The 27,011-nt window shown below is 41.8% G+C and overlaps 2 protein-coding genes across 3 annotated transcripts in view; both read right to left on the bottom strand.

Moving 5' to 3' along the window:
- LOC138971134 (cilia- and flagella-associated protein 44-like) overlaps window positions 1-27,011 on the bottom strand; it is a 236,935-nt gene that overhangs the window by 22,431 nt on the left and 187,493 nt on the right. For both annotated transcript variants that reach the window (XM_070343761.1, XM_070343762.1), the window contains 7 exons: window positions 26,261-26,545; window positions 25,154-25,391; window positions 22,909-23,171; window positions 14,872-15,101; window positions 10,417-10,531; window positions 9,619-9,869; window positions 8,850-9,006 (listed from right to left, as the gene is read on the bottom strand). In XM_070343761.1, the coding sequence (XP_070199862.1) occupies window positions 8,850-9,006; window positions 9,619-9,869; window positions 10,417-10,531; window positions 14,872-15,101; window positions 22,909-23,171; window positions 25,154-25,391; window positions 26,261-26,545 (1,539 nt within the window). The remainder of the gene's footprint in view (window positions 1-8,849; window positions 9,007-9,618; window positions 9,870-10,416; window positions 10,532-14,871; window positions 15,102-22,908; window positions 23,172-25,153; window positions 25,392-26,260; window positions 26,546-27,011) is intronic.
- On the bottom strand, window positions 2,687-6,101 carry LOC138971121 (piggyBac transposable element-derived protein 4-like). The gene is made up of 2 exons (XM_070343746.1): window positions 4,706-6,101; window positions 2,687-3,638 (listed from the first exon to the last, which is right to left on the bottom strand). Exons 1-2 carry the CDS (start codon window positions 5,627-5,629, stop codon window positions 3,057-3,059), a joined length of 1,506 nt encoding a protein of 501 aa, XP_070199847.1. The 5' UTR covers window positions 5,630-6,101; the 3' UTR covers window positions 2,687-3,056.

Genomic DNA, 27,011 nt, shown 5'->3' with positions numbered 1-27,011 from the left:
TCCTCGAGCGTTTCTATTGGGTTTGCTTTTGATTATCCATGTAATAGGGCTTCCTGCAACTATGGTAACCGGGGATTTATTCCCCGGGGAACATGAGATTTATTTCCCAGGTGCTTGTGAATGAAAACTCGTGAAAATGATGACAAAACAATAAACCAGAAGAACAAATTGAAAGAATGGGGATGGGGAGCTAAATAGGAACAAAAGAATCTACAGAAGATAAAAAGAAAAGGGAGGGGGCCGGGAGGGGGAAGAAAGTACTAACAACCACAAGGAGAGACGTGGACGAAAGCGCATAGGAAGAGAGCATCAAGTTTAAGACATGCAACATGTAAATTCAAGTAAATTATGTAACAATTTTTTATGGAAGGCAGTAATTCGTTAACATATAAAATACGAGACAAACGATAATAATTATTACTTATACGCTGCTTATGTAATCAAATACGATAACACAGAGAGAGGCAGTGTGGAGGTACACATACGCCTGCCCACCAGGGGCGGATCAGTTGCTTTGTAAGGGGGGGTGCACTTTGAATCGAAAGTGAATGTGATGGGCGCGAAGCGCCCGAATTTGTTAGGGGGGTCCGGGGGCATGCCCCCCGGAAATTGTTTTTGCCCAAAGAAGCAAAATGGTGCCATCTGGTGCCATTTGAATTTATAAATGGTCATAGAGTCAGCTTTCCAAATTTTTTTGTTTGTTTTTGTTTGCTGGAGGGGGGGTGCACATGCACCCTGTGCACTCCCCCTCGTCCGCCCCTGCCCACACACATATACACTATCAATGCGTGAACACATCCATCAAATCACTACTCGACCAGATTTAACAATAAACGATTGGACAGACTCAAATATCAATATGTTATTACCAGAGAATATTGCTCGCTACCTTTTAATAATATTTCCAAGCGTCTGAAGTGAACAGGCAACGAATTGATTGTTGTCAGACGAGCATCTGCATACAAAGTGCAGTTTGATAAATAATGTTCGGCTGTTTCATTTGGATCACCGCAAACACACTGTGCGTTATCTTTTAGATGGCGTTTACACAAGTCTGAATTAAGGTTACTAATATTTAAACGCATTCTGCAGTGTTGAACTTCTGTCTGTCGTTTTCCAAAATAATAATAATAACCTGGTACGGTACACTATGATCAGGACTTTGTAAATAATGCTTAAACTCGCTTATTGAATTTGTTGTTTTAATCACATCAGGCAAATTATTCCATAAAACTGTGGAGAATGGAATGAAGGATGTTCGGAATATGTCTGTCCTATGTGCTGGTACGAATCTTTCGAATGGTCGTCTTCTGTGGTAGGGATTTAGTAAAGAGACTAGTGGTGGCAAGAGGTTAATTAAATATTGTGGACATTTACCATGAACCATTTTGTGAAATAAAATTAATTTATGTCGTTTTCAGCGTTCCTTTAACTCTAAGTGTCCTATAAGACTTTGAAGCTTTCTCTTCCCTGATCCTGTTATTTTCTGACTAAATTGTGTAAAACAGAGGTGGTTCAGTAAATAAATCATTTCTTTTTTGTTTGTGAATGGTTTTAATCCAAATTTTTTTTAGATGTTCAAATATGAATGCTGATTATGTTAATTGGAAGTTTAGACATTTTTGAAGATTAACCTTAGTTGTAAAAAGCCGTTAAGTGTATTAATTACAGGTGACAGTTTAAAAATAAAGAGTCAAAACCATACCAAGGTGTTTCATTCTTTGTATTCATGACAAACAAACAGAACATTCCATTGTTTATGTAAACCTGCACTTTTACTCACTTGTTTCAACTGTCACATATCAACTGTCACATATCAACTGTCACCCTAAAAAAAAAAAAAAAAAAAAAAAAAAAAAAAAAACACACACACACACGACAGTGTTTATGCACTTTTTTTTCACTTGTTTCAACTGTCACATATCAACTGTCACATGTCAACTGTCACCCTAAAAAAAAAAAAAAAAAAAAAAAACACACACACACACACGACAGTGTTTATGCACTTTTTTTTCACTTGTTTCAACTGTCACATATCAACTGTCACCCAAAAAAAAAAAAAAAAAAAAAAAAAAACCACACACACACCCGACAGTGTTTATGCACTTTTTTGTTTACTTGTTTCAACTGTCACATATCAACTGTCACATTAAAAAAAAAAAAAAAAAAAAAACACACACACACACACACAACAGTGTTTATGTGTAAACCTGCACTTCTACTGACTTGTTTTAACTGTCAAATATCAACTGTCAAATATCAACTGTCACATTCATAAAAAATTTTTTTTTTAAAAAAACACACACACACACACACAACAGTGTTTATGTAAACCTGCACTTCTACTGACTTCTTTCAACTGTCACATATATTGTAAGCCTTTTCGCATGGACGCTTTGTTATTTGCTTTTAAAATTTTGTGAGGATTTTAGGCGCAAGCGGGCGTCAGATGTTGATTACGAAAATGCTCCAAAGTTTGCGAATTCTCCAGGTTTTTGTTGTGCTTGCCAGTTGCAACTTCCTTTGCAATCTGTTTATTACACACAACATTTAGAAAAGTGAAGACGAACAAAGATAAAATTTCATGCAAAAGATAGTTAGACAAGAGAGAATTTTTACAACAATAGAGTGAGACGAGTGAGAACTTTGGACAATGCACACACCAGTTTAACATTTTAACTCAACGTTTATTTAGTTGTTTTTTTTGTTTTGTTCCGCCAACTTGTCCAGTTACAAAAGGGAAATAAAATAAAGATAAGAAAATAAATCAGCATTTCAAATATCAACTGTCACATTAAAAAAAAAAAATAAATTAAAAAAAACAACACCAACACACACACACACAACCACAACAGTGTGTATGTAAACATGGGGGAGAACTTTTTGAGAACAGTTTCTGAGAAAAAATATCATCCTCAAGTGAGACAGTTCGCATTGACTTTCTCTCGCAATGTACACAATCACTCATTGATCAGCATCACCTTCAAAGCTAGTCCAGCTAAGTCACAGGTGTGTCACAGGTAAGCAACAATCCCCAAAGTCCATGGGAGACACATTTACTGTTGGTAATGGTGGAAGGCAGCAAAACAACCTCTGTCTTTGCACAGTGCAACACCACACTTAACACACTCAAAGGAAGACTGGATCTTGTTGCCCGCAGCGGTGAACCGACCTTCTCTGGGGCAAAGGACACAGTTCCGAATTCCTCTTGTTGTTGTGATCTTGGTACTCTCGTGCACCGTTGGAGTTTTGATGACTGCTGCTTCAGGTGCGTCACCACTGGCTCTCCTCTTGCGACTGGTGAAGCCAGCAACAAGTGCAGTTGCGACCTCCAGGTGAAACTGCAGATGTGTGTTTGGCTTCGGACGGGGGCCTCCAGGTGCTTCTTTGTACAGAATGTACGCGTTCACCATCTTGACGTCACACAGGAACCAGAACAAGTACTTCCACCATTTGTTTGCCTTGTTTGCGATGCCGTAGTATTGGCGCAGCTGGTCAGATTTGTCGACGCCGTTGAAGTTCTCTGTATAGTCTTGGATGGTGATGGGTTTCAGGTAGCGTTGCTCCGGTTGCCCTCGCTTGCCGGGACGCCTGAGTTCCATGTTGCCGGTGACGTTTCTCGATGTCAGGACATTGACCTGTGACAGAAAGACACAATGCATACCTAAATGACAATGTTACAGTTTTTCATAGGAGCTGGGCTTTATACGGCCAATATTTCCACCAGCCAGTAAGATAAGTAAAATAAGAGCCTTTTTTTTCTTTTCTTTTTATATTTAGTCAAGTTTTGACTAAATATTTTAACATCGAGGGGGAATCGAAACGAGGGTCGTGGTGTATGTGCGTGTGTCTGTCTGTCTGTGTGTGTGTGTGTAGAGCGATTCAGACTAAACTACTGGACCGATCTTTATGAAATTTGACATGAGAGTTCCTGGGTATGAAATCCCCGAACGTTTTTTTCTTCATTTTTTTTATAAATGTCTTTGATGACGTCATATCCGGCTTTTCGTGAAAGTTGAGGCGGCACTGTCACGCCCTCATTTTTCAACCAAATTGGTTGAAATTTTGGTCAAGTAATCTTCGACGAAGACCGGACTTCGGTATTGCATTTCAGCTTGGTGGCTTAAAAATTAATTAATGACTTTGGTCATTAAAAATCTGAAAATTGTAAAAAAAAAAAATAAAAAATTATAAAACGATCCAAATTTACGTTTATCTTATTCCTTGTCAATTCCTGATTCCAAAAACATATAGATATGATATGTTTGGATTAAAAACACGCTCAGAAAGTTAAAACAAAGAGAGGTACAGAAACGCGTGCTATCCTTCTTAGCGCAACTACTACCCCGCTCTTCTTGTCAATTTCACTGCCTTTGCCATGAGCGGTGGACTGACGATGCTACGAGTATACGGTCTTGCTGAAAAATGGCATTGCGTTCAGTTTCATTCTGTGAGTTCGACAGCTACTTGACTAAATATTGTATTTTCGCCTTTCGCGACTTGTTTCTTTTGGTTATTGTTTTTGAACATGTACCTTATGTTCATGGTCACCCTTCGCCTACCCTACCCTACTCCCCCTTTCTTTACCTCTACCTTCATCTCCCTCTCTCCTTGTGACTGGTTTGTGTGTTTCGTTTTGTCTAATGTCTGAAAATTAAGAAAAAAATGAGAAAAATAAAAAGAAAAGAAAAAAGAGAACACTGACCTGGCGCTTCTTCTCCTGCCAGCTCACTGCCATCATTCTTCCCTTCTGCCACTTCCTCATTTCACCAGACTGTTTCATCTTGAGGGATTTCATGGGAACAGGCAGTCCGCGTCGTTCCTTTCGAACTGTCCCCGTGGCGTACGTCTTCTTTCTTGCGAGGGATTCCACCAACTTGACGGAGGTGAAATAATTGTCAAAATAGACATGATGCCTTTTCTTGTAGTAAGGTTCTACAAGTTTTGTGACAACCCTTGTCCCCAGAGGAATGTTGTTCCTGGCATTGCCATCTGCGCCATCTTTGCCTACATAGACGTCAAAGTTGACGAGGTAGAACGACTCACTGTCGGCGAGGGCCCAAGCCTTGATCCCCCACTTGCAAGGCTTCGATGGAATGTACTGCAGAAAACTGCACCTCCCCTTGAATTTTATCATGGCCTCATCCACAGCTATGTTCTGGTGTGGGGCATAATGCTGACAGAATACCCTCTTTGCATGATCAATCATGGGCCTGACCTTGTGCAGCTTGTCGTGTTCGGGACTTCCTCTTGGACGCTGGGTTGTGTTGTCGTTCAGGTGGAAATACTTGGTCAGCATCTCATATCGATTGCGACTCATCACATCAGCAATCACAGGCTGTCTCAGTTCTTTTCTACTACTCCAATAGCACCTGTAGTTGGGTAATCCAATCACCCCCATGAGAAATAAAATCCCCATGTAGGCCTTGAGCTCCGCCACTGATGTATCGAAAGTTGCATCGCCTTTCTGCCTGGCATACCGGATGGTCTCGTCGCGAATATCAGCGAACAATCGATCGGGAAAAAGTTGTTGGAAGTAGTCAATGGGGGCTGCAGTCAAGGGAAGAAAACTCATCTTCACTCCAGTCATCGATCGTGTCCGTCCACTCTGCATCACTGTCAATGTCATCGTCGCTGCTACTCAATGGAATGTCAGAAATTCCGGATGAAAAGTCCGATAAATCGGCAGTGTGCACACTTGACACAGAAATGTCACTTTGACCTGAATCTGCTAGGCCAAACACATCAGCAGGGTTGCCGAAGTTCTGAATGTCAGCGCGGTCGAATCCATGAAAAGATGATGAAGATGATGAAGATGAACAATCCAAGTCAGCCATTTTGATCCAAACATTCTCTCGCAAAAAACTCAACTAAAATCGGTCAGGAAAAATAGAAAGGGTAAAAAAAAACTGGAGACAAAAATCACCAACTGTCAGCGGTTGTTGACAAACGAGCACCACTCGCGGTTTTCTTCGTGAAGAGCTGTATTTCCGGGTTATTCCCCTTTAGCCTTAGCTACAGGTACGCGCGCGGTTTCAAGCGGATCAGGATCGTCAGCGACAAGCGGAACGGCGCGGTATAGGACATTAAGAGTTAAACTACAAAAACCACTTTCTTTGTAAATCTTATCATGGGTTGTTCCCCGCACACCGCCAATTATAACACGTAATGCTTCAAGGTGTAATTTTTCAAGTGTTTTTGATAAGGCTTCGGTACAATTGGCCCATAACACATCAGCGTAATCGAAATGTGGCAGAATACAAGATTTATACATTATTTCCAAACTATTTCTGCATAACTTATATTTATAATATCTTAAGCAGTTAATCAACAAAGTTGTCTTTTTCACAATATTTCTAATTTGAGCGTCCCATTTACAATCGTTTTGCAAAAAAATGCCAAGATGCTTGTGTTCTGGTATGTCTTCCAGGAGATTTCCATTAAAAAAAAGAGGGTCATTTTGGTTTAAATCATGTTTTATATTCAGCAGTTTAGTTTTGGTTTCATTAAATGTAACTTTCCAACGTGCTGCCCAACTACTAATTTTATCAAGGTCTGAATTAAGAATTTCGGCACGTCGTATCGGGTCATGTAATGCAAGTGACAAACTAGTATCATCAGCAAACAATTTGATAACAGACTCAATATCATTTACAATATCATTTATATAAATCAACAAGAGGCGAAGCCTTCAAGGCTCACTTAAGAAATCGACAAACAGTAACACAAACTCAATCACTCCGTCACACATACACACACACACAGTAAGCATAGACACGGTGCAAGAGTGGGAGACACTAGATCTAGATCTGTCTGTCTGTAGCCTACTTACGGGGACACGACTGCCAGATGGCCAGATCGACACTGCGCTTTCGAAAGCGCTTCCTCGCGCAGACAGTGGGAAACACGCTGTGCAGATTAACCTGCAGGAAATCTCCTTTGGTATCTTCTTTATCTGTTTTTCTGGAGCTACGAAACCGAACAATGTGAAATCGTCTTCTCCGAATCGGCGAACTGCAGCTCGGTGATAACTGTATCTATACCACAATCCTTCACGCGATCTGACCTAACCTTGACCCCTGACCTGGTCTACATACCACACACGACACAAACCAGTCACCTGTTTTTACCACCCCAAAACCCCCCACCACCCGTTTTCTTTGGATACACACTTTAACTACATACGTGCCGACGAAATGTTGATTATTGCTTCAATATTTTGAAGCTGTTGCTTGGATAATAACCAGGTAAAATTAGTATTTCCGTGTTCAGTCAAATGTTAAAGTTTCTACCACAGACATACATACATACGCACGCACGCACGCACGCACGCACGCACGCACGCACGCACGCACGCACGCACGCACGCACAGACAGACAAAAGTTAGCATCGCATAGGCTACACTTACGTGAGCCAAAAATAACAAGGGGCCTAACACTGAACCCTGAGGAACGCCTGCTTGTAAACCTTTTAACTCTGACTTGGCACCTTTAACAACCACTGATTGAACACGGTTTGTTAAATAGCTACGAAACCATGACAATAGTCGACCTCGAACACCAATCGACTCCAGTTTTACCAATAATCCTTTGTGCCAAACTTTATCAAAAGCTTTTGACACATCAAAAAATACCGCCTGTGTTGTTAAACCGTTGTCGTAGTTTGAACACAAGTCATTATATATGGAGACAAGTTGACAGATCGTCGAGTCGCCGGGTATAAAACCGGACTCTGTAGGTGTGAGAATGTTGATGGATTGTAAAAAGTTATATAATTGGCTGTGAATACATCGCTCCAAGACTTTGCCAACACAGCTCAACAAGGAAATCGGACGATAATTATTACAAGCGTCTGCAGGACCTGTCTTGTAAATAGGCGTAACATTAGCTGTTTTCCACATGTTAGGATAAACTTCTTCCCTCAGACTCCTGTTGACGATATACGTCAGTGGCTCCGAAATAACATCTAATGCTGCTATGAGAAGTCTGTTGTGAATCAAATCGGGACCAATGGCTTTTCGTTGTTGTTGCGATCGAGAAGCTCTTGGGACAGATCAGGGGACACCTTGATCAACGATCCAAAATTATGTTCATCTTATTTTTCATCATTTTCTGATTCCAAAAACATATAAATATGTTATATTCGGATTAAAAACAAGCTCTGAAAATTAAAAATATAAACATTATGATTAAAATGAAATTTCCGAAATCGATTTAAAAACTATTTCATCTTATTCCTTGCCGGTTCCTGATTTCAAAAAACATATAGATATTATATGTTTGGATTAAAAACACGCTCAGACAGTTAAAACGAAAAGAGGTACAGAAAAGCGTGCTATGCAGCACAGCGCAACCACTACTGCGCTAAACAGGCTCATTAATTTCACTGCGTTTTGCACGAGCGGCGGTCAACGGTCATTGTGAAAAAATGCAGTGCGTTCAGTTTCATTCTGTGAGTTCCACAGCTTGACTAAATGTAGTAATTTCGCCTTACGCGACTTGTTATTCATTACATTTTCTCAAGTTTTGACTAAGCGTGTTATCCTGCTCAGCGCAACCACTACCGCGCTATTCTGGCTTGTCAATTTTACTACCTTTTCCAAGAGCGGTGGACTGACGATGCTACGAGTATATATACGACCTTGATGAAAAATTGCAGTGCGTTCAGTTTCAGTCTGTGAGTTCGACGTCGACAGCTTGACTAAATGGTGTATTTTCGCCTTACGCGACTTGTTTTTCTTAATTTTGTTGTTTTTGCTGGACGCTCTTGGGACGGATCTGGGGACACCTTGATCAACGCCACCCCCCCCCCCCTCTTCTCCCCAAACCGTCCTATGAGGAGAGCTCACCACTTCGCTGAGAGTCAAGTCGGGCACCCTGGGGATGAGTTGGTGCTTGGTGTGGTCCAAGGCTTCGTGGATCTCGTACAGGCGGTCAACCATGCCCTGCACCTCGTGGATCGTGTTTATCTTCTCTTCTCTCAGCTCCAAGAGCTTGGTGTTCCACCTGAATATTATCCCTTATTTGTTATATATATATATATATATATATATATTATGTATATATATATTGGAACAAAAAATAACCACACACAAAAAATACATAAGTATATTATATGTTATATTTTGTTGAGCATTTTCTTTTTTTTAACAAAATATAACATTTTACATAGATCGAGACAGTCGTTGTTCTACGAGACAGCAAATGTCATAGTTTGTTCAAAAATACAATTAACATTTACGTGTCGATCTATTTTAGCTAGGCTTAGACTTCTTTTCGTTCTTTTCGATTCAGTGAACGCATATAAACACACACTCTTTTAAAGTCCCGGCCAGCCGCCCAGATATGACTTTTAGTCGGCCTCTGACGTCACATGCTGTGTAAATAAAGAAATCACGGAATACCCGAACTGAATATGTTTTGAAGTCGGGTACAGTTGAAATGGGTATCAAACTTGATTTGAAGCGTCTTCCCAAACATTAACCAAAAAAACACACAAAAACAAACAAATGGGAATCAAACTTTCCCTACATAGTACCACGAACGTTGTACACAACCTTTATGGATGGCAGACATTACAATTTATTCGCTAAGTTCCTGGCCCCAAATCAAGCTCACTCTCTTTGCGCGGTCAGGAGGCGTTGCTCGCAGCCCTCGAGTCGCGCCGAGCCGTCGGCCATGGTGAGTCGGTAGGAGTCCGGCACGATGTAGTTGCTGTCGGACTTGAGGTGTCGGTCGCCCATGGTGTCGTACGCCTCCTGGATGGCCGCGACGTCCGCCGGATCTTCAAAGTCGTCGCCCGGTTTCGTATTAAAGAAATGCGTCCATACCATCTTGCGTTTCGCCCGATTCAGTCGCTTCTCTTCAACCTGGAGTGGGGGGAAGGTAGTGGAGTGAGAGTTAAAGTTCTTGGCAAGCGCATACAGCGAGTCAGTGATAGCCGGTAGTAGATTTAGGGCATGCGGGTTTACTGATATTCTTGACGTGTTTTGTCTGCTATATTTTTTCACCAGCGTTTCGTCTCTGAGGTCTACACAACTCTATGTGGGTCTCTTTTGACTTGAAGATCTTGTCAGATAACCAAAAGTGTCTGATTCACTGCTCTGCATACGTCCTTCCGTCAGTCAATCAATCAATCAATCATCCAACCAACCAGTCAATCAATCAATCAATCATCCAATTAATCACTCAATCAATCAATAAACCAACCAACAAATCAATCAATCAATCATCCAACTAATCACTCACCCAACCAACCAGTAAATAAATCATCCAACCAATCACTCAATCAATCAACCAACCAACCAATCACTCAATCAACCAACCAACCAACCAACCAATCAATCAATCAACCAATCAATCAATCGATCAACCAATTAATCATAAAAGCAAGGAGTACAACATTAATGTTTTGACCTGTTTGAGGAGTAAAGCTGTTCTCTTTGACAAGCCCAGCAGAGTTTCTGAAGTCATGGGCGTTCCCATTAGACGCTTGAGTTCCAGTGCGTCCTCGTCATCACTAGTCGCTTTACTGAAGAAACACAAACACATAATAATATGATAAACTTGTCTTGCGAACGTCACTTCAATGCGTGGGGCGGGAACATTTCCCCTTCTCATTCTCTCTCTCTCTCTCTCTCTCTCGCTTTTTTTTTTTTTTAAACAGTATTTTATTCGTAAACAGACACATGATAATATAACAACATCATTAAGAAGGAGCACAACAAGTTTAAAACTTATGGTAAGTGCTCACATAAACATTCCTGAAATTTCATGGCGGATTATGATCAATGCGACACATTTTTGAAAAAAGAGATGAGGCAAAAAAAAAAAAAAAAAAAAAATTATAAAAAAAAATTTAAAAAAAAGGAAAAAAAAAAAGAAAAGGAGAAAAACAGCAAGAAAAACTTAGTTTGAATTATCGAACACAATCTGTGTCAATACCGAAAACGAAAACAAATACAAAACGGGAACGAAAGACACAACAAAATATCAAAAAAAGATGGGCCCCAAGTAATATATTTAGAAAAACCCACACCAATACCGAACTAAGGTGTCCCAAAGCGGTTTGATTTCTCAATATAGCTTTGGACAACAACAAAAATAGCACTATTTTCAAATATGGAAATGTTTGAATCACCTGTCAGGAGTGTGTCAATATTAACAAATTCTGGAGCTAATGTACCGATTGTTGCGGTTCTTGCATCATTAAACAGGGGACATGATAGCAAATAGTGATGAACAGTTTCAGCAAAATAACCACAAGAACATTCCGGGTTGTTTACTAGGTGGCGATTAAACATATCATATTGTAAATCACTCATTCCAAGTCTTAACCTGCAATGCAAAACTTCAGTTTTGCGATTTGGGGAATAGTAATATGGTGGAATTGAAATATCAAAAGCTGTGAAATGTCGCTTGAACAGACCAACAGAATCACATTGTTGTATATTTTCAGGCAACTTATTCCAGAGACTAGTTGCAGAAGGAATAAAAGATGACTTGTACAAATCTGATTTACACTGGGGAGTCTTACGCTCTAGTGGGTGTCTGTGGTGGTAGGGATTTAGGTCAGAAACAAGAGGTGGCAATAAAACGTTGAGGTAATTTGGTACATTGCCGTGGACCATTTTATAATATAACATTAATTTGTGACGGCGTCTTCGCTCTGTAAGTGGTATAAAGCCAGATTCTGTATACAATTTTTCGTGTGAAGTGCCTTTAATAGCACCAACAATAATTCGAATGGATTCGAGTTGCAGCTTCTCCAGCTCATCTGAAAGCTTCTTTGTACAATTATCCCACACAACATCACAATAATCAAAATGAGGTAAAATAAAAGATTTATACATTGCTTCTAGGGATCTTCGACTGAGCCTATATTTATAAGATTTTAAACAAGCCACAAGTACTCGACAAGTTGCCACAATAGACTGTATGTGTAAGGCCCATTTACAATTATCTTGAAAAATAACACCTAAATGTTTATGACTTTCTTTTTCTATGAGGGCTACATCGCCAAAAACAAGGGGAAATTTCTGTATACATCTTTGACCGGAAAAGGATATTAACTCTGTTTTCGACTGATTAAATTTCACTTTCCATGTAATGGCCCAGTTTGCAATCTTACCTAAATCAGAATTGAGTATTTCAGTTCTACGGAAAGGGTCATCGAGGCTTAAATACATGCTGGTATCATCTGCAAATAGTTTAATCACTGATTCAATATTATCAACAATGTCGTTTATATAAACCAAAAAGAGGAGAGGTCCTAATACTGACCCTTGGGGAACACCCGCAGAAACCGGCAAAAACTGTGACTTACAACCTTTTACCACAACACATTGTTTTCTTTCCCTCAAATAGTTATCAAACCAAAAATACAACTGTCCCCTTATGTCCCCTTATAACTTTTTCATCAAACCCTTGTGCCAAACTCTGTCCAAAGCTTTTGACACGTCAAAGAAAATCGCCTGTGATGTTATCTTATCATCAAAAGCTTTGCATATATCATTATACAAACAAATGAGTTGGTATACAGTTGAATCACATGGAATAAAACCGGACTGAACTGGTGTTAACAGGTTATACTCCTTCAAATAAGCAAACACGTGACATTGTACACACCTTTCCATAACTTTACCTACACAGCTAAGAAGTGATATTGGTCGGTAATTTGAACATAATTCCTTTTCACCTTTTTTATATATCGGAATTACATTAGCTATCTTCCATATTGCAGGAACTGTGGCTTTTTCGAGAGATCTGTTGAATAATGCAGTGAGTGGCATCGCAATAATATCTGCACATGCAGCCAGAACTCTATTTGAAACAGAATCAGGACCAGAGGCTTTGCGTACATCTCTCTCGCTTGCTCTCTCTCTCTCTCTCTCTCTCTGTATGTGCTAGTACAGAGGACATGGATTGCGCATGCTTAAAAACAGTACATTGCTGTCAAAGAGAGAGAGAGAGAGAGAGAGAGAGAGAGAGAGAGAGAGAGAGAGAGAGAGAGAGAGAGAGGGAGAGAGAGAGGGAGAGAGAGAGGGAGAGAGGGAGGGAGGGAGGGGGAAGGAGAAAAGAGAGGAAGGGGGAGGGCTAGAAAGGGAAGGAAGAGAGTGTGAGAGAGGAAAAAAGGGGGGGGAGAGAGAGAGAGAGCGAGGAAGAAAGAAAGAAAGACAGCGACAGATACAGCGTACAGACAGACAGAAACATGCACACACACAATACCACACAATCACAAACATATCTCACGGACGATATATATTTTACTAGAGGAATACCCGGCTTCGCCGGGGTGAATCGCGAGACAGAGACAGACAGCGTGGCGGTTCACCACAATCACCTTTGAAGGCGAAGTCCTGTGAAACGGGTTTGAGAATTTCAGAGCTTATTTCTTAGCCCTATATTATCTGTTGTGGCTTTTCAAATGCCAGAACATACAGACAGACAAAAACCGTTAGACCCCATCACAAACAGAACTCTACAATCCCCCGGTTTTCTGCCCACACACACACACACAAACACACAGAGAAGCCGTATATATATATGTATATCTATATCTATAAATATATAGAGATAGGTGACAGTGTATTTTTCGCGTGGCTATAAACTGATTCGACCTTTTCACTTTGACAGTAAGAACAACTTACGGGTGCAAGGGAAGCGTTCTGGACAGCGCAGTGACATTCTAAAAATAGTAACTTAGAAACGGGAATATGGATTGAAGCCACACGAAGGCGCAAAACACTGGAGAAGATAAGGAAGAGTTAGTGGGAATGGTGAATTCGCCGGGGTGAATCGCGAGACAGAGACAGACAGCGTGGCGGTTCACCACAATCACCTTTGAAGGCGAAGTCCTGTCAAATGGGTTTGAGATTTTTAGAGCTTATTTCTTAGCCCTATATTATCTGTTGTGGCTTCTCAAATGCCAGAACATACAGACAAAAGCCGCTAGACCACATCACAAACAGAACTCTACAATACACAGGTTTTTGCCCACACACACACACAAACACACATACACACAGAGAAGTCGTATATATATATGTATATCTATATCTATAAATATATAGAGATAGGTGAGAGTGTATTTTTCGCGTGGCTATAAATTGATTCGACCTTTTCACTTTGACAGTAAGAACAACTTACGGGTGCAAGGGAAGCGTTCTGGACAGCGCAGTGACATTCTAAAAATAGTAACTTAGAAACGGGAATATGGATTGAAGCCACACGAAGGAAGGGAGATAAACGGAAAACACTGGAGAAGATAAGGAAGAGTTACTTGTAATGGTGAAATGAACACAAAAACCAAAATCGGTTCAGCGCTGCGCGCTGAGAGCACGTGTTGAAATATCTCATCGATGATATTGTGTCCGGGGTGTAGCTGAATACGGTGTCCAAATTTGAAAAAGATCCACCGAGAACTTTGGCGTTGTGATGTGGTCTAGCGGCTTTGGTGTGTCGGTATGGGGGCCCGGGTAGCTGAGGTGGAACCAAAATCGGTTCAGCGCTGCGCGCTGAGAGCACGTGTTGAAATATCGACCAGGTTGTGTCCTGTCCCGGGTGTACCTGAATATGCCCACCAAATTTGAAGCAGATTCATCGAGAACTTTGGCCGTGCATCGCGAACACTCACACACACACACACACACACACACAAGTCGTATATATATATAGAAGACAACAGATAACAGGATTTCAGTCTAGAGACCAAGTGTTACTGTCTGGCATCTGCCTCGCGAGCCCGAGAAAAATGTCCCTCTTTCCTTTTCCTGTGACGCCCGCAGAATCTCTCCGCACGGTGGTGCTCTCAGACACCTCATACGTAGGCTGATTTCTCAACTTTAACATAATTATATTCCTCTGACTCACTCGTCATCGGCGCTACCCATCTCGGTCAGCGACACCTTGGAGTGTCTGGGGCTCATGGTGACGATTGGTTTGACCACCGCCCGATAGGAGTAGATGACGTGGTCAGTGTTGATGGCCTTTACACAGAAGCGATGGGTCTCCAGGTGTTCCATGTAATAGGTCTTCATCTTCTCGTAACTCAGGCGTGCCTTCTCACAGTCCCAGGCCGTCTGGCGCCTCATATCTTTTACCTGAAAAAAGCGGGAGGGGAGGGTAGGTGTGTGTGTTTGTGTGTGAAGGCGGTCTTGAACTGAGCCCGAAGTCGACTGCGCACAGTTTTTTTTAACTGAAAACTTAGTGCTAAAGCTTCGTGCGGCCAGCTTCGCGAGAATACTTCGCGTAGTTTACTTCGCCCAGTTAAGGACAGGCTTGAGGGGTTGGGTGGGAGGGGTTAAGGGGAATTAGAGAGAGTGAGTGAGGGGGGAGGGAACACTTTTTATTTTAACTTTTAACTCTCCATAAAAATCGGTAATCCCCCCCCCCCCCCACCTCCTTCGGGACTTTTTGAAAGAGATTAGGATTTTTTTTATACAAAATTTAAAGAACTGACTGGAAAAAAATCTGAGTTTCAAGGAACATTGTTTTTCTTGTTACCGTCTTACGTCTTAAATAATTAAAAGAATTGGTTGAGAACAAAACAGAATAAGATGGATGCTGAATTGGTCCCGTATGATCGCCTGGCTTCTTGAGACAAGAAACATCAAAAACCAACCAACCAACCAGCCAACTTCCCCCTCCCATTCTGAAGAAAGGACTTAGTAGCGCTACTCCGTTGCTACACACTATCTTCAGGAATAGAAATCCAATTTCCGTTGATGGAATTCCCTCAGGACAGTAAGAACTGTAAGACCTCCCCCCCCTCCCCCACTCTCTGACCCAACCTTTTGTCGGTTAGTTCCACCAATCTAGTCAACAACAACAACAACAACAACAACAACAACAAAACAACAAGAACAACAACAACAACGACAACGACGGATTAACTCCACCAAATCGTCAGCCTGCGCTGGAACACCGCTCTTTCACAACTCCTGTCAGACAATTTGTCTGTGATTACGACAATCTCTGCATGGACTGTCGATTCCGACTTATCTCCACTAAACATAACATACAAAACAAACAAGTCGCGTAAGGCGAAAATACAACATTTAGTCAAGTAGCTGTCGAACTCACAGAATGAAACTGAACGCAATGCAACGCAGCAAGACCGTATACTCGTAGCATCGTCAGTCCACGGCTCATGGCAAAGGCAGTGAAATTGACAAGAAGAGCGGGGTAGTAGTTGCGCTAAGAAGGATAGCACGCTTTTCTGTACCTCTCTTCGTTTTAACTTTCTGAGCGTGTTTTCAATCCAAACATATCATATCTATATGTTTTTGGAATCAGGAACCGACAAGAAATAAGATGAAAGTGTTTTTAAATTGATTTCGAAAATTTAATTTTGATCATAATTTTTATATTTTTAATTTTCAGAGCTTGTTTTTAATCTAAATATAACATATTTATATGTTTTTGGAATCAGAAAATGATGGAGAATAAGATGAACGTAAATTTGGATCGTTTTATAAAATTTTTTTTTTTTTTACAATTTTCAGATTTTTAATGACCAAAGTCATTAATTAATTTTTAAGCCACCAAGCTGAAATGCAATACCGAAGTCCGGGCTTTGTCGGAGATTACTTGACCAAACTTTCAACCAATTTGGTTGAAAAATGAAAGCGTGACAGTGCCGCCTCAACTTTCACGAAAAGCCGGATATGACGTCATCAAAGACATTTATCAAAAAAACTGAAAAAAAGTCTGAGGATATCATACCCAGGAACTCTCATGTCAAATTTCATAAAGATCGGTCCAGTAGTTTAGTCTGAATCGCTCTACACACACACAGACAGACAGACACACACACATACACCACGACCCTCGTCTCGATTCCCTGTTAAAACATTTAGTCAAAACTTGACCAAATGTAACAAGTCGCGTAAGGCGAAAATACAATATTTAGTCAAGTAGCTGTCGAACTCACAGAATGAAACTGAACGCAATGCCATTTTTCAGCAAGACCGTATACTCGTAGCATCGTCAGTCCACCGCTCATGGCAAAGGCAGTGAAATTGACAAGAAGAGCGGGGTAGTAGTTGCGCTAAGAAGGATAGCACGCTTTTCTGTACCTCTCTTTGTTTTAACTTTCTGAGCGTGTTTTTAATCCAAACATATCATATCTATATGTTTTTGGAATCAGGAACCGACAAGGAATAAGATGAAGGTGTTTTTAAATTGATTTCGAAAATTTAATTTTGATAATAATTTTTATATATTTAATTTTCAGAGCTTGTTTTTAATCCAAATATAACATATTTATATGTTTTTGGAATCAGAAAATGATGGAGAATAAGATGAACGTAAATTTGGATCGTTTTATAAATTTTTATTTTTTTTTACAATTTTCAGATTTTTAATGACCAAAGTCATTAATTAATTTTTAAGCCACCAAGCTGAAATGCAATACCGAAGTCCGGGCTTCGTCGAACATTACTTGACCAAAATTTCAACCAATTTGGTTGAAAAATGAGGGCGTGACAGTGCCGCCTCAACTTTCACGAAAAGCCGGATATGACGTCACCAAAGACATTTATCAAAAAAATGAAAAAAACAATCGGGGATTTCATACCCAGGAACTCTCATGTCAAATTTCATAAAGATCGGTCCAGTAGTTTAGTCTGAATCGCTCTAACACACACACACACACACAGACACACACACGCACATACACCACGACCCTCGTTTCGATTCCCCCTCGATGTTAAAATATTTAGTCAAAACTTGACTAAATATAACAAGTCGCGTAAGGCGAAAATACAACATTTAGTCAAGTAGCTGTCGAACTCACAGAATGAAACTGAACGCAATGCCATGTTTCAGCAAGACCGTATACTCGTAGCATCGTCAGTCCACCGCTCATGGCAAAGGCAGTGAAATTGACAAGAAGAGCGGGGTAGTAGTTGCGCTAAGAAGGATAGCACGCTTTTCTGTACCTCTCTTTGTTTTAACTTTCTGAGCGTGTTTTAAATGCAAACATATCATATCTATATGTTTTTGGAATCAGGAACCGACAAGGAATAAGATGAAGGTGTTTTTAAATTGATTTCGACAATTTAATTTTAATAATAATTTTTATATATTTAATTTTCAGAGCTTGTTTTTAATCCAAATATAACATATTTATATGTTTTTGGAATCAGAAAATGATGGAGAATAAGATGAACGTAAATTTGGATCGTTTTACAAATTTTTATTTTTTTTTACAATTTTCAGATTTTTAATGACCAAAGTCATTAATTAATTTTTAAGCCACCAAGCTGAAATGCAATACCGAAGTCCGGGCTTTGTCGAAGATTACTTGACCAAAATTTCAACCAATTTGGTTGAAAAATGAGGGCGTGACAGTGCCGCCTCAACTTTCACAAAAAGCCGGATATGACGTCATCAAAGACATTTATCAAACAAGAAGAGCAAACGCTCGATCGAGTCACTTTCGCAGTTCTGAATATTATATGAGGCATCAGATGGACAGGAAGAAATTGCTATTCACAACACAATGAGTCACGTTCACATAAAATTTGAGCCCGGTCACTTTTATAGTTTCCGAGAAAAGCCCAACGTTAAGTTGTGTGTTGCCGAACAGAAAAGGCTAGTTATCTCCCTTGTTTTTCTGATAACGTTCGTAAAAGGCTACAGATGTAAATACTTTGATGTAAAGAATAATCCTACAAAGTTTCAATCACATCCGATGAACTTTGTCAAAGATATAAAATGTCTAATTTTTTCTTTGACGCTGACCTGTGACCTTGAAAAAGGTCAAAGGTCAACGAAACCATCGTTAAAGTGTAGAGGTCATTGGAGGTCACGACTAAACAAAATATGAGCCCGATCGCTTTGATAGTTTCCGAGAAAAGTCCAACGTTAAGGTGGTGTCTACGGACGGCCGGCCGGACGGCCGGCCGGCCGGACAGACTAACACTGACCGATTACATAGAGTCACTTTTTCTCAAGTGACTCAAAAAATGAAAAAAACGTTCGGGGATTTCATACCCAGGAACTCTCATGTCAAATTTCATAAAGATCGGTCTAGTAGCTTAGTCTGAATCGCTCTACACACACACACAGACAGACACACACACACACACACACACGCACATACACCACGACCCTCGTCTCGATTCCCCCCTCTACGTTAAAACATTTAGTCAAAACTTGACTAAATGTAAAAAGACCACCCTCCCCTCCCAAACAAAACAAGTCGCGTAAGGCAAAAATACAACATTTAGTCAAGTAGCTGTCGAACTCACAGAATGAAACTGAACGCAATGCAACGCAGCAAGACCGTAACTATACTCGTAGCATCGTCAGTCCACCGCTCACGGCAAAGGCAGTGAAATTGACAAGAAGAGTGGGGTAGTAGTTGCGCTGAGAACGATAGCATGCTTTTCTGTACCTCTCTTCGTTTTAACTTTCTGAGCGTGTTTTTAATGCAAACAGATCATATCTATATGTTTTTGGAATCAGGAACCGACAAGGAATAAGATGAAAGTGTTTTTAAATTGATTTCGAAAATTTAATTTTGATAATAATTTTTATATATTTAATTTTCAGAGCTTGTTGTTAATCCAAATATAACATATTTATATGTTTTTGGAATCAGCAAATAATGGAGAATAAGATGAACGTAAATTTGGATCGTTTTATAAAATTTTTTTTTTTTTACAATTTTCAGATTTTTAATGACCAAAGTCATTAATTAATTTTTAAGCCTTATCAGTCCTGCAAGCAGTCCAGAACCCACGGAACAAGGAACTGAACACCCTCGCCTCTGCACTGACCAACTTACAGCAATCCACTGAGCAAACAGTCATCCAGTGGATCCCATCACACTGCAACATACAGGGCAATGAGGAAGCTGACCGACTGGCAAAAGAAGTCACCTATGAAGAGGCCAAGACTATAGTCAAAGAGAAGCAGAAGTGAAGATGGCTCCACCAACACACAGACTACAACAAAAAGGATGCTTACTACCTCCTACCCAGAGATGACCAAGTGGTCATTGTGAGACTGAGAACAGGCCATTGCAGACTCAAACATCACCTGTATACCAAATTCCACATTGGTGATTCTGCATCGTGCCCCTGTGGCACATCTCCAATGACAGTGGAACACTTCCTGCAGGACTGTCCAACACAACAAAACTTGCGAGCAGAGACCTGGCCTGCTGACACACCGATGAGGGACAAACTCTATGGACCCATGGAGAGCCTCCGGCGTACAGCAGCCTTCATCAGGGCCTCCGGAGTTGCTGTCTGAGCGAACGACGAAGAAGAATAATAATTTTTAAGCCACCACGCTGAAATGCAATACCGAAGTCCGGGCTTCGTCGAACATTACTTGACCAAAATTTCAACCAATTTGGTTAAAAAATGAGGGCGTGACAGTGCCGCCTCAACTTTCACGAAAAGCCGGATATGACGTCATCAAAGACATTTATCAAAAAAATGAAAAAAAACGTTCGGGGATATCATACCCAGGAACTTTCATGTCAAATTTCATAAAGATCGGTCCAGTAGTTTGGTCTGAATCGCTCTACACGCACGCACGCACACACACACACACACACATACACACACACACATACACCACGACCTTGGTCTCGATTCCCCCCTCGATGTTAAAACATTTAGTCATAACTTGACTAAATGTAAAAACAAAAACAAAAAGTAAGAAAGGAAGCAAACTTTAGGGTTAGGGTTAACCCTTACCTTGAGGAAGGAACCACTAGCTACCATACCATCACCCCAGCCATCCCCTCCACCACCACCACCACCACCACCACCACCACCACCAAGAACAAGAGGCGAAGCCTTCAAGGCTCACGTAAGAAATAGACAAACAGTAACACAAACTCAATCACTCCGTCACACATACACACCCACACACACAGTAAGCTTAGGTGACGACTGTGCAAGAAAGAGAGACACTAGATCTAGATCTGTCTGTGTCTGCATGTAGCCTACTTACAGGGACACGACTGCCAAATAGTCTCGGCCCGCTCAAAATAACACTGACCGAGACCACACACACCACGCGAGAGAGAAAGACTACAGGGAGGCATGCCGTCATGATGCATTAATTGACGTCAAACACTTTTGACCGTGACGTAATCTTATGCGAGCTTTATCCATAGTCTTGGATAACCACTCACACATAGACTCGGAAATGTTAAAGTTTCTACCACAGACATACACACACACGCACACACGCACACACGCACAGACAGACAAAGTTACGATCGCATAGGCTACACTTACGTGAGCCAAAAACAAGAAGGGCAAAGCCCATACGACTCACATGCTTGACCTTGACCTTTACATGACCTTGACCTTCAGCTAAACCTAGCAATGACATCATACACTAAGAACTGCTTTACACATTTTTCCTACCAAAATACATGTGACCTTTACCCAAGGTCAAGGTCATCCAAGGTCATGCAACACAAAGCTGTTAATTCAAGACATAGGAAGTACAATGGTGCTTATTGGCTCTTTCTACCATAAATATATGGTCACTTTTACTGGTTCACTACCTTATTTTGGTCACATTTCATAAGGGTCAAAGTGACCTTGACCTTGATCATATGTGACCAAATGTGTCTCATGATGAAAGCATAACATGTGCCCCACATAATTTTTAAGTTTGAAACAGTTATCTTCCATAGTTCAGGGTCAAGGTCACTTCAAAATATGTATACAATCCAACTTTGAAGAGCTCCTGTGACCTTGACCTTGAAGCAAGGTAAACCAAACTGGTATCAAAAGATGGGGCTTACTTTGCCCTATATATCATATATAGATGAGGTATTAAATCTCAAAAACTTCAAAGAAAATGGGAACAAGAAGGGCAAAGCCCATACGACTCACATGCTTGACCTTTACATAACCTTGACTTCAGCTAAACCTAGGAATGACATCATACACTAAGAACTGCTTTACACATTTTTCCTACCAAAATACATGTGACCTTCAACACAAAGCTGTTAATTCAAGACATAGGAAGTACAATGGTGCTTATTGGCTCTTTCTACCATGAGATATGGTCACTTTTAGTGACCAAATGTGTCTCATGATGAAAGCATAACATGTGCCCGACATTAATGTTAAGTTTGAAACAGTTATCTTCCATAGTTCAGGGTCAAGGTCACTTCAAAATATGTATACAATCCAACTTTGAAGAGCTCCTGTGACCTTGACCTTGAAGCAAGGTAAACCAAACTGGTATCAAAAGATGGGGCTTACTTTGCCCTATATATTATATATAGGTGAGGTATTAAATCTCAAAAACTTCAGAGAAAATGTGAAAAATGTGAAAAATAGCTGTTTTTTAGACAACATTTATGGCCCCTGCGACCTTGACCTTGAAGCAAGGTCAAGATGCTATGTATGTTTTTTGGGGCCTTGTCATCATACACCATCTTGCCAAATTTGGTACTTATAGACTGAATAGTGTCCAAGAAATATCCAACGTTAAAGTTTTCCGGACGGACGCCGGGACGGACGCCGGGACGGACGGACGGACGACTCGGGTGAGTACATAGACTCACTTTTGCTTCGCATGTGAGTCAAAAATGGGAAAAATAGCTGTTTTTTAGACAACATTTATGGCCCCTGCGACCTTGACCTTGACCTTGAAGCAAGGTCAAGATGCTATGTATGTTTTTTGGGGCCTTGTCATCATACACCATCTTGCCAAATTTGGTACTGATAGACTGAATAGTGTCCAAGAAATATCCAACGTTAAAGTTTTCCGGACGGCCGGACGGACGGCCGGACGGACGGACGGACGGGGGGGACGGACGGACGGACGACTCGGGTGAGTACATAGACTCACTTTTGCTTCGCATGTGAGTCAAAAAACCAAAACAAAAAAACCCAAAACACTTAGTTCCATTCAGACCTTGAGCATGTTCTCCTCCTTGAGCTCCTGCACCCTGGACTCGTCCATGACGAACTCGTCGGGCGTCAGGCGGTGCCGGAGCGGCAGGGCCACGTTCTTGGCCACCACCCGCTTGAACGCCATCCTCAGACAGGCCACCTCAGCCCGGCGGTCTTGCTTGTGCCTCTCCGCCACCATCAGCATGTGGTCGTAGTCCGACTTCTGCTTGGCCTGCTCGATGGTGTACTGGTTGGCGGTCAGGTCGGCCTTCTCGTCTGCCGCGCCTTGTGGCGGTTGAGATAGAAGGGAGCGAGTCAGATTCATCTGTAGTGTCAGTTCAATGTTTTCAATGAGTAAGTACGCTGAAATGTTTTTGTTTGTTTGTTTGTTTGCTTAACGCCCAGCCGACCACGAAGGGCCATATCAGGGCGGTACGCTGAAATGACTTTTCCTGGTATATAGCTTTCATTCACAAATTCACTGACAAGCATTCTGCATGTTGTTGCAGTGCAGATTGATTATTTGCTTTCTTGCAGAACTGCTGAACTTTTTTTCAAATTGGGGGAAAGGCGCCTTAAACTTTGGAGACTATCTGAAACGTTGGTGGCTATTTCGGCAAATGATCTCTTCGAACCCAGGTACTGGGGTCTTGGAAGGCTGTCTGTCTTGGAAACTATCACACAACATGACAGGAGGATCATGAAGTAGGACGCCTTCAAAGACACCAGAACCTTCGTGGACAGAAGTTGTATTTACCGCGCAAATGTGACCCTCCATCACGAAATGAGTCGCATGTCACCTCGCGCGGTTCTGCGCTAGGCTTAATATAAGTCCGGGGAGTGCCTGGTAACAGTGTGAGGGTCACCTTAGTCACCGGCTTATAACTCAAACAGTTTTCGCTCTTTTCTAAAACGGGTTTCACCGCTGGATAGAGCATAACAAATTCTGTAGGAAAATGTACAAATATGAAAATCATGCAAAAGCGACATGCGACTCATTCCGTGGTGGAGGGTCGCAAATGTTCGTTTTACAGAAGAATTTATTTTGTTTGGTTGTATGAACAATGTTAACGTAGATGTGGTTTTGGATTTTATTATTTTGTTTGCAATGTTTTATATTTATAAGAGTAAGTTATAAGAGACAAGGCCACTATTAGAAATATTTTTAAGGAATTTGAAATACAGATTTGAAATAGAAAAATATCCCAGTTTCATTGCTGGTAACATTACCACATTTGTAAAATTATGGTCCTCATATGAAAAGTTGGTTGGGTAGTACGCTAGGTTGTGCAGAGATGTGATGATTTGTGTATATATATGTCTTTGCTTGTTTTTGTTTTTGTTTTTCTTTGACTGTATTATTATTTGACTGTATTATTATTAAGCAGGTAGTACGTTCATAATGCCCTTATTGTTTGCTTGTGTTGTTCTTGTAAAAAATAAATAAGTGGGAAAAAAAGAACTAGCAGTGGGGCAACTCCCCGTGCCAAGAGGCACAGTCGGCTGACTGAAATCATTTTTTTTCATGAAACCCGAAATTGTCGGATGTTTACATTTCACTCGTTAAAACTGCAGTCGAAAGGAAGAAAGGAAAGAGAGAATGCTTTATGTCCTACAGGCTTTAAGGACAAGATATGGCTTTTATGATTCAAGTTTTACGCCCTCGTGGCTTTTGACGAGATACACAAGTGTATGCGTGTTTAGGTGGTATCAGCCATCTGCACTTATGGCAGAATGACCGAGGTCTTTTACGTGCCATTGTGGTGACACGGGGTTGGGACATGGCTTCCGTCTCTGGGTCTGCACATAAAGATGACCCATGTCCGTCTCGGCCCGAATTCGAACCTGCGACCTTCCGATCACAAGTCCAGGGCTCTACCAATTGAGCTACCGGGCCCCCCACTACAGTCGACTGACTGTGCTGCTGGCCTACGAAACCCTCCCCGGGTGCCTCCACGATGACCTACAAGCCGATCACTGGTGTCTTGGAAGGTGGACTGCCTGCCTGTCTTCGAAACTATTACACAATACGAGAGGAGGATCATGAAGACGCCTTCCAAGACATCAGGACTTAGGTGCACGACAAAGTTGCCACCCAAACGGGAGCCACCCGCAGTGTCGGATTGGTTGAAACTGAGATGTGTTGTGATTTCAACGAATCAGAACTCGCGGTTTGTTCTCTCCCGTTTGGATGGCAACACCTTTCGGTTCGTGCACCTCAGTCCTGTACTTCCGTGGTACGGGTGCCTCCATCGTGATCGACTTACACGCCGGGATCTTGGCCCCCTTGGCAGCCATGTCGTCCATCAGCTGCTCAATGGGCACGAGGCTGAAGATGAAGAAGTTGCCGTCCTCGCCCACCGTGATGAGGAAGGACTCGTCGTGACTCAGCTTCATCCCCGTGATGGGGCCGTGCGTCACGTCATGAGCCCCGATGGACCAGTGGAACCGCTCCGTGGCCAGGTCGAACTCGCTCTCCAGAAATTGGAGTCTGATGCGTCCGTCCTGGGGGATAGAGAAAGAGAGAGGGAATTGGGTGGTGGTGGTGATAGTGATGGTGGTGGTGATGGTGGTGTGGTGGTGGTTGGTGGTGGTGATGACGATGATGATAATGATGATCATGATGATAATGACGATGATCATGATGATGATTGTGAACCGCCCAATGGACAAGTCGAACTCGCCCTTTACACCCCCATTCCACACAACCGTTCTAGGTCCCGTTCCCGTGCCGATCAAGGACGGTTGCCACAAGAATGGAACGCTGCGCAAACGGCCGTTTTTGACATCTTAGAGCAGCGTCTGACCATAGTGGCAGCCGTCCTTGGTCGGTACGGGAATGGGACCTAGAAAGGTTGTGTGGAATGTGGATATGACAACTCAGTGTGTGAGAGCGCTACCGTTGCGTTACCGTTGTTTTAAGTTCCTTTAACGATCCAAGCGTTCCGTTACCGATGGGTTAAGGTTCCATTACCGTTCATTCTGATCAGGAGGGGAACGGCTAACATTAAGTTTTGAACATGCAGCCCAAACTCAACCGTCCCTACCGACTCTACCGTTGAAAGCAGTTCCGTTAACGATTATTTACGCTCCATTGCGGTTCTCTCCCGATCTCTCCCGTGCCCGCACCGTTCCTTGGTCGGGGTTGTAAGGGAGTGCATGATGATGATGTTGGTGACGGTGACGATGAAGATACTGGTTATGATGAGAGAGAGAGAGAGAGAAAGAGAGAGAGAGAGAGAAAGAGAGAGAGAGAGAAAGAGAGAGAGAGAGAGAGACAGACAGAGAGACAGAGAGACAGTCAGACAGACAGACAGACAGAGAGAGAGGGGGGGGGGGGCAGTTTGACAGACAAGCACAACCATTACACTAACCTGCATGCCGAAGAAGACGCACGTGCCGTCACTGTTGAAGCACATGGCGGTGATGGGGTTATTCTCAGCGTCCACGACCTTGATGGTTCGCAGGGGGGTCTTCTCGGCGAACTTATCGGCGCTCTTCTCGTCGCTTTTCTCGTCGCTTTTCTCGCCGCTCTGTTCCGGCCGAGGCTTGTCGCCGTACCTTTCGAATTTCTGGTTGAACTGACACTCGTACAGGAACCCGGCATCATACTCCCCTAGCATCAGCCAGAACTTGGAGTCGCCCTCGAGGTACACCGTCTGTAACAGTGTGGGGAGGGGGACGTTGATGAAAATACATGTGTTAAATGAACTGTTGAATTGAATGTCCATCACTGGTAAAGAATTCAAAATACCGGGTATTACACCGGAAACTGATTTTATCCTACATACGTGAGAGAGACACCCGTGAGATAATAATCGTTCAAATCACACGTGTGTATATCATGTAAATGAGGTCATGTCAAGCAAGTCTGGCAAGGACCTGTTTTTCCACTGCTTATGATGCCAAAGTCACCGAGACAAACGTCATTATAGAAACAAAAATTGCGCTCGCTAATTACCCTCGATGAACTAACACGTCACGCCACACTTTCAGAGTGACGTTTCTTTGCTTTGACGTAATAGATTGCACGAGGCTTTAGAAGACATCGAGGTTCCAAAACAAGCGTCTTCAATTTAGCTGCCTCGACTGCAGGACATTTTCAGTAAAATACACGTAAGTACA

This window comes from Littorina saxatilis, linkage group LG7, assembly GCF_037325665.1.
Source record: "Littorina saxatilis isolate snail1 linkage group LG7, US_GU_Lsax_2.0, whole genome shotgun sequence".
In the NCBI taxonomy this organism is placed as follows: Eukaryota; Metazoa; Mollusca; class Gastropoda; order Littorinimorpha; family Littorinidae; genus Littorina; species Littorina saxatilis.
The sequence above is the reverse complement of the archived record's forward strand: the minus strand, read 5'-3'. Positions and strand labels throughout refer to the sequence as shown.